At 54.4% G+C, this 7359-nt stretch overlaps 1 protein-coding gene across 1 annotated transcript; it reads right to left on the reverse strand.

The window, feature by feature from the left end:
* Positions 1-2280: 2280 nt before the first annotated feature.
* Positions 2281-5789, reverse strand: LOC124580647 (repetin-like). The gene is made up of 5 exons (XM_047131275.1): positions 5729-5789; positions 5119-5407; positions 4361-5057; positions 3241-4062; positions 2281-3198 (listed from the first exon to the last, which is right to left on the reverse strand). Exons 1-5 carry the CDS (start codon positions 5787-5789, stop codon positions 2281-2283), a joined length of 2787 nt encoding a protein of 928 aa, XP_046987231.1.
* Positions 5790-7359: the final 1570 nt, after the last annotated feature.

Here is a 7359-nt window from a genome sequence, read left to right on the forward strand (position 1 = left end):
CCTCTCAAGTTGAGCTGTCTTCTCAAGTTGAGCTGTCCTCTCAAGTTGAGCTGTCCGCTCAAGTTGAGCTGTCCTATCAAGCTGAGCTGTCCTCTCTAATTGAGCTGTCCTCTCAAGTTGAGCTGTCCTCTCAAGTTGAGCTGTCCTCTCAAGTTGAGCTGTCCTCGCAAGCTGTGCTGTCCTCACAAGCTGTGCTGTCCTCGCAAGCTGTGCTGTCCTCGCAAGCCCTGCTTTCCTCGCAAGCCGTGCTGTCTTCGCAAGCCATGCTGTCCTCGCCGGCCGTGCTGTCCTCGCAAGCCGTGCTGTCCTCGCAAACCGTGCTGTCCTCACAAGCTGTGCTGTCCTCGCAAGTTGTGCTTTCCTCTCAAGTAGTGCTTTGCTCTCAAGTAGTGCTGTCCTCTCAAGTTGAGCTGTCTTCTCAAGTTAAGCTGTCCTCTCAATTTGAGCTGTCCCCTCAAGTTGAGCTGTCCTCTCAAGCTGAGCTGTCCTCTCAAGTTGAGCTGTCGTCTCAAGTTGAGCTGTCCTCTCAAGTTGAATTGTCCTCGCAAGCTGTGATGTCCTCGCAAGCTGTGCCATCCTCGCAAGCTTTCCTGTCCTCACAAGCTGTGCTGTCCTCGCAAGCTGAACTGTCCTCGCAAGCTGTCCTGTCCTTTCAAGCCGTGCCATCCTCACAAGCTGTGCTGTCCTCGCAAGCTGTGCTGTCCTCACAACCTGTGCTGTCCTCGCAAGTTGTGCTTTCCTCTCAAGTAGTGCTTTCCTCTCAAGTAGTGCTGTCCTCTCAAGTTGAGCTGTCTTCTCAAGTTGAGCTGTCCTCTCAAGTTGAGCTGTCCGCTCAAGTTGAGCTGTCCTCTCAAGCTAAGCTGTCCTCTCTAATTGAGCTGTCCTCTCAAGTTGAGCTGTCCTCTCAAGTTGAGCTGTCCTCTCAAGTTGAGCTGTCCTCGCAAGCTGTGCTGTCCTCACAAGCTGTGCTGTCCTCGCAAGCTGTGCTGTCCTCGCAAGCCCTGCTTTCCTCGCAAGCCATGCTGTCTTCGCAAGCCATGCTGTCCTCGCCGGCCGTGCTGTCCTCGCAAGCCGTGCTGTCCTCGCAAACCGTGCTGTCCTCACAAGCTGTGCTGTCCTCGCAAGTTGTGCTTTCCTCTCAAGTAGTGCTTTGCTCTCAAGTAGTGCTGTCCTCTCAAGTTGAGCTGTCTTCTCAAGTTAAGCTGTCCTCTCAATTTGAGCTGTCCCCTCAAGTTGAGCTGTTCGCTCGAGTTGAGCTGTCCTCTCAAGTTGAGCTTTCCTCTCAAGTTGAGCAGTCCGCTCAAGCTGAGGGGTCCTCGCAACCTGCGCTTTCCTCGCAAGCTGTGCTGTCTTTGCAAGCTGTGCTGTCCTCGCAAGCTGTGCTGTCCTCACAAGCTGTGCTGTCCTCGCAAGCTGTGCTGTCCTCGCAAGCTGTGCTGTCCTCGCAAACTGTGCTGTCCTCGCAAGCTATGCTGTCCTCGCAAGCTGTGCTGTCCTTGGAAGCTGTTCTGTCCTCGCAACCTGTGCTGTCCTCGCAACCTGTGCTGTCCTCACAAGCCGTTCTCTCCTCGCAAGCTGTGCTGTCCTCGCAAGCTGTGCTGTCCTCGCAAGCTGTGCTGTCCTCGCAAGCTGTGCTCTCCTCGCAAGCTGTGCTGTCCTCGCAAGCTGTGCTGTTGTCTCAAATTGAGCTGCCCTCTCAAGTTCAGTTCCCCTCTCAAGTTGAGCTGTCCTCTCAAGTTGAGCTGTCCTCTCAAGTTGAGCTGTCCTCTGAAGTTGAGCTGTCCTCTCAAGTTGAGCTGTGACGTTGAGCTGTCCTATCAAGTTGAGCTGTGCTCTCAAATTGAGCTGTCAAGTTGAGCTGTCCCCTCAAGTTGAGCTGTCTTCTCAAGTTGAGCTGTCCACTCAAGTTGAGCTGTCTGCTCAAGTTGAGCTGTCCTCTCGAGCTGAGCTGTCCTCTCAAGTTGAACTGTCCTCTCAAGTTGAACTGTCCTCGCAAGCCGTGCTGTCCTCGCAAGCTGTGCTTTCCTCGCAAGCTGAGCCGTCCTCGCAAGCTGTGCTGTCCTCGCAAGCCGTGCTGTTCTCGCAAGCTGTGCTGTTATCGGAAGCCGTGCTGTCTTTGCAAGCCGTGCTGTCATCGCAAGCCGTGCTGTCCTCGCAAGCTTTGCTTTCCTCGCAAGCTTTGCTGTCCTCGGAAGCTGTGCTGTCCTCTCAAGTTGTGCTGTCCTCTCAAGTTGAGCTGTCCTCTCAAGTAGAGCTGTCCTCTCAAGTAGATCTGTCCTCTCAAGATGAGCTGTCCTCTCGAGCTGTCCTCGCAAGTTGAGCTGTCCTCTCAAGTTGAGCTGTCCTCTCAAGTTGAGCTGTCCTCTCAAGTTGAGCTGTCCTCTCTACTTGAGCTGTCCGCTCAAGTTGAGCTGTCCTCCCAAGTTGAGCTGTCCTCTCAAGCTGAGCTGTCTTCGCAACCTGTGCTTTCCTCGCAAGCCGTGCTGTCCTCGCAAGCTGTGCTGTCCTCGCAAGCTGTGCTGTCCTCGCAAGCTGTGCTGTCCTCGCAAGCTGTGCTGTCCTCGCAAGCTGTGCTGCCCTCGCAAGCTGTGCTGTCCTCGCAAGCTGTGCTGTCCTTGGAAGCTGTGCTGTCCTCGCAACCTGTGCTGTCCTCGCAACCTGTACTGTCCTAACAAGCCGTTCTCTCCTCGCAAGCTGTGCTGTCCTCGGAAGCTGTGCTGTCCTCGCAAGCTGTGCTGTCCTCGCAAGCTGTGCTGTCCTGGCAAGCTGTGCTGTCCTCGCAAGCTGTGCTGTCCTCGCAAGCTGTGCTGTCCACGCAAGCTGTGCTGTCGTCTCAAGTTGAGCTCCCCTCTCAAGTTCAGCTGCCCTCTCAAGTTGAGCTGTCCTCTCAAGTTGAGCTGTCATCTCAAGTTGACCTGTGCTCTCAAATTGAGCTGTCAAGTTGAGCTGTACTCTCAAGTTGAGCTGTCCTCTCAAATTGAGCTGTCCTCTCAAGTTGAGCTGTCCTCTCAAGTTGAGCTGTCCTCGCAAGCTGTGCTGTCCTCGCAAGCTGTGCTGTCCTCGCAAGCCGTGCTGTCCTCGCAAGCTGTGCTGTCCTCGCAAGCCGTGCTGTCCTCGCAAGCCGTGTCGTCCTCGCAAGCTGTGCTGTCCTCGCAAGCTCTGCTGTCCACGCAAGCTGAGCTGACCTCCCAACCTCTGCTGTCATCGCAAGTCGTGCTGTCCTCGCTAGCCGTGCTGTACTGAGAAGCCGTGCTGTCCTCGCAAGCTGTTCTGCCCTCGCAAACTTTGCTGTCCTAGCAAGCTTTGCTGTCCTCGCAAATTGTGCTGTCTTCTCAAGTTGTGCAGTCCTCTCAAGTGCAGCTGTCCTCTCAAGTTGAGCTGTTCTCTCAAATTGAGCTGTCCTCTCAAGTTGAGCTTTCCTCTCAAGTTGAGCAGTCTGCTCAAGTTGAGCTGTCCTCTCAAGTTGAGCTGTCCTCTCAATCTGAGCTGTCCTCGCAAGCTGTGCTGTCCTCGCAAGCTGTGCTGTCCTCGCAAGCTGTGCTGTCCTCGCAAGCTGTGCTGTCGTCGCAAGCGGTGCTGTCCTCGCAAGCTGTGCTGTCCTCCCAAGCTGTGCCGTCCTCGCAAGCTTTGCTGTCCTTGGAAGCTGTGCTGTCCTTGCAACCTGTGCTGTCCTCGCAACCTGTGCTGTCCTCGCAAGCCGTTCTCTCCTCGCAAGCTGTGCTGTCCTCGCAAGCTGTGCTGTCCTCGCAAACTGTGCTGTCCTCGCAAAATGTGCTGTCCTCGCAAGCTGTGCTGTCCTCGCAAGCTGTGCTGTCGCCTCAAGTTGAGCTGCCCTCTCAAGTTCAGCTGCCCTCTCAAGTTGAGCTGTCCTCTCAAGTTGAGCTGTCCTCTCAAGTTAACCTGTCCTCTTAAGTTGAGCTGTCCTTTCAAGTTGAGCTGTCCTCTCAAGTTGAGCTGTCCTCTCAAGATGAGCTGTCGTTTCAAGTTGAGCTGTCCTCTGAAGTTGAGCTGTCCTCTCAAGTTGAGCTGTCCTTGCAAGCTGTGCTGTCCTCGCAAGCTGTGCTGTCCTCACAAGCTGTGCTGTTCTCGCAACCCATGCTGTCCTCGCAAGCTGTGCTGTCCTCCCAAGCTTTGCTGTCCTCGCAAGTTGTGCTTTCCTCTCAAGTAGTGCTTTCCTCTCAAGTAGTGCTGTCCTCTCAATTTGAGCTGTCTTCTCAAGTTGAACTGTCCTCTCAAGTTGAGCTGTCCCCTCAAGTTGAGTTGTCCTCTCAAGCTGAGCTGTCCTCTAAAGTTGAGCTGTCCTCTCAAGTTGAACTGTCCTCTCAAGTTGAACTGTCCTCGCAAGCTGTGATGTCCTCACAAGCTGTGCCGTCCTCGCAAGCTGTGCTGTCCTCACAAGCGGTGCTGTCCTCGCAAGCTGTGCTGTCCTCGCAAGCTGTGCTGTCCTCGCAAGTTGTGCTGTCCTTGCAAGCCGTGCTGTCCTCGCAAGCCTTGCTGTCCTCGCAAGCCTTGCTGTCCTCACAAGCTGTGCAGCCCTCGCAAGCTTTGCTGTCCTCCCAATTTGTGCTTTCCTCTCAAGTAGTGCTTTCCTCTCAAGTAGTGCTGTCCTCTCAAGTTGAGCTGTCTTCTCAAGTTGAGCTGCCCTCTCAAGTTGAGCTGTCCGCTCAAGTTGAGCTGTCCTCTTAAGTTGAGCTGTCCTCTCAAGTTGAGCTGTCCTCTCAAGTTGAGCTGTCCTCTCAAGATGAGCTGTCGTTTCAAGTTGAGCTGTCCTCTGAAGTTGAGCTGTCCTCTCAAGTTGAGCTGTCCTTGCAAGCTGTGCTGTCCTCGCAAGCTGTGCTGTCCTCACAAGCTGTGCTGTTCTCGCAACCCATGCTGTCCTCGCAAGCTGTGCTGTCCTCGCAAGCTTTGCTGTCCTCGCAAGTTGTGCTTTCCTCTCAAGTAGTGCTTTCCTCTCAAGTAGTGCTGTCCTCTCAATTTGAGCTGTCTTCTCAAGTTGAACTGTCCTCTCAAGTTGAGCTGTCCCCTCAAGTTGAGTTGTCCTCTCAAGCTGAGCTGTCCTCTAAAGTTGAGCTGTCCTCTCAAGCTGAGCTGTCCTCTCAATTTGAGCTGTCCTCTCACGTTGAACTGTCCTCTGAAGTTGAACTGTCCTCACAAGCTGTGATGTCCTCGCAAGTTGTGCTGTCCTCGCAAGCTGTGCCGTCCTCGCAAGCTGTGCTGTCCTGGCAAGCTGTGCTGTCCTCGCAACCTGTGCTGTCCTTGCAAGCTGTGCTGTCCTCGCAAGCTGTTCTGTCCTTGCAACCTGTGCTGTCCTCGCAAGCTGTGCTGTCCTCGTAAGCTATGCTGTCCTCGCAAGCTGTGCAGTCCTCGCAGGCTGTGCTGTCCTTGAATGTTGTGCTGTCCTCGCAACCTGTGCTGTCCTCGCAAGCTATGCTGTCATAGCAAGCCGTGCTGCCCTCGCAAGCCGTGTTGTCCTCACAAGCTGTGCTGTCCTCGCAAGTTGTGCTTTCCTCTCAAGTAGTGCTTTCCTCACAAGTAGTGCTGTCCTCTCAAGTTGAGCTGTCTTCTCAAGTTGAGCTGTCCTCTCAAGTTGAGCTGTCCGCTCAAGTTGAGCTGTCCTATCAAGCTGAGCTGTCCTCTCTAATTGAGCTGTCCTCTCAAGTTGAGCTGTCCTCTCAAGTTGAGCTGTCCTCTCAAGTTGAGCTGTCCTCGCAAGCTGTGCTGTCCTCACAAGCTGTGCTGTCCTCGCAACCTGTGCTGTCCTCGCAAGCCCTGCTTTCCTCGCAAGCCATGCTGTCTTCGCAAGCCATGCTGTCCTCGCCGGCCGTGCTGTCCTCGCAAGCCGTGCTGTCCTCGCAAACCGTGCTGTCCTCACAAGCTGTGCTGTCCTCGCAAGTTGTGCTTTCCTCTCAAGTAGTGCTTTGCTCTCAAGTAGTGCTGTCCTCTCAAGTTGAGCTGTCTTCTCAAGTTAAGCTGTCCTCTCAATTTGAGCTGTCCCCTCAAGTTGAGCTGTCTTCTCAAGCTGAGCTGTCCTCTCAAGTTGAGCTGTCGTCTCAAGTTGAGCTGTCCTCTCAAGTTGAATTGTCCTCGCAAGCTGTGATGTCCTCGCAAGCTGTGCCATCCTCGCAAGCTTTCCTGTCCTCACAAGCTGTGCTGTCCTCGCAAGCTGAACTGTCCTCGCAAGCTGTCCTGTCCTTTCAAGCCGTGCCATCCTCACAAGCTGTGTTGTCCTCGCAAGCTGTGCTGTCCTCGCAACCTGTGCTGTCCTCGCAAGTTGTGCTTTCCTCTCAAGTAGTGCTTTCCTCTCAAGTAGTGCTGTCCTCTCAAGTTAAGCTGTCTTCTCAAGTTGAGCTGTCCTCTCAAGTTGAGCTGTCCGCTCAAGTTGAGCTGTCCTCTCAAGCTGAGCTGTCCTCTCTAATTGAGCTGTCCTCTCAAGTTGAGCTGTCCTCTCAAGTTGAGCTGTCCTCTCAAGTTGAGCTGTCCTCGCAAGCTGTGCTGTCCTCACAAGCTGTGCTGTCCTCGCAAGCTGTGCTGTCCTCGCAAGCCCTGCTTTCCTCGCAAGCCGTGCTGTCTTCGCAAGCCATGCTGTCCTCGCCGTCCGTGCTGTCCTCGCAAGCCGTGCTGTCCTCGCAAACCGTGCTGTCCTCACAAGCTGTGCTGTCCTCGCAAGTTGTGCTTTCCTCTCAAGTAGTTCTTTGCTCTCAAGTAGTGCTGTCCTCTCAAGTTGAGCTGTCTTCTCAAGTTAAGCTGTCCTCTCAATTTGAGCTGTCCCCTCAAGTTGAGCTGTTCTCTCAAGTTGAGCTGTCCTCTCAAGTTGAGCTTTCCTCTCAAGTTGAGCAGTCCGCTCAAGCTGAGGGGTCCTCGCAACCTGCGCTTTCCTCGCAAGCTGTGCTGTCTTTGGAAGCTGTGCTGTCCTCGCAAGCTGTGCTGTCCTCACAAGCTGTGCTGTCCTCGCAAGCTGTGCTGTCCTCGCAAGCTGTGCTGTCCTCGCAAACTGCGCTGTCCTCGCAAGCTATGCTGTCCTCGCAAGCTGTGCTGTCCTTGGAAGCTGTGCTGTCCTCGCAACCTGTGCTGTCCTCGCAACCTGTGCTGTCCTCACAAGCCGTTCTCTCCTCGCAAGCTGTGCTGTCCTCGCAAGCTGTGCTGTCCTCGCAAGCTGTGCTGTCCTCGCAAGCTGTGCTCTCCTCGCAAGCTGTGCTGTCCTCGCAAGCTGTGCTGTCGCCTCAAATTGAGCTGCCCTCTCAAGTTCAGTTCCCCTCTCAAGTTGAGCTGTCCTCTCAAGTTGAGCTGTCCTCTCAAGTTGAGCTGTCCTCTGAAGTTGAGCTGTCCTCTCAAGTTGAGCTGTGACGTTGAGCTGTCCTA

Source organism: Schistocerca americana, unplaced genomic scaffold (genome assembly GCF_021461395.2).
Source record: "Schistocerca americana isolate TAMUIC-IGC-003095 unplaced genomic scaffold, iqSchAmer2.1 HiC_scaffold_339, whole genome shotgun sequence".
Lineage (NCBI taxonomy): Eukaryota > Metazoa > Arthropoda > Insecta > Orthoptera > Acrididae > Schistocerca > Schistocerca americana.

Coding starts and splice junctions, on each gene's coding strand:
- LOC124580647 (XM_047131275.1), bottom strand. CDS start 5,789: ATGGCTTGCGAGGAAAGCAGGGCTTGCGAGGACAGCACAGGTTGCGAG. Junction 5,408..5,728: donor TTGCGAGGACAGCACAGCTT/GTGAGGACAGCA, acceptor AGGACAGCACAG/GTTGCGAGGACAGCACAACA. Junction 4,063..4,360: donor TTGCGAGGACGGCACAGCTT/GTGAGGACATCA, acceptor TTGTGAGGACAG/CACAGCTTGCGAGGACAGCA.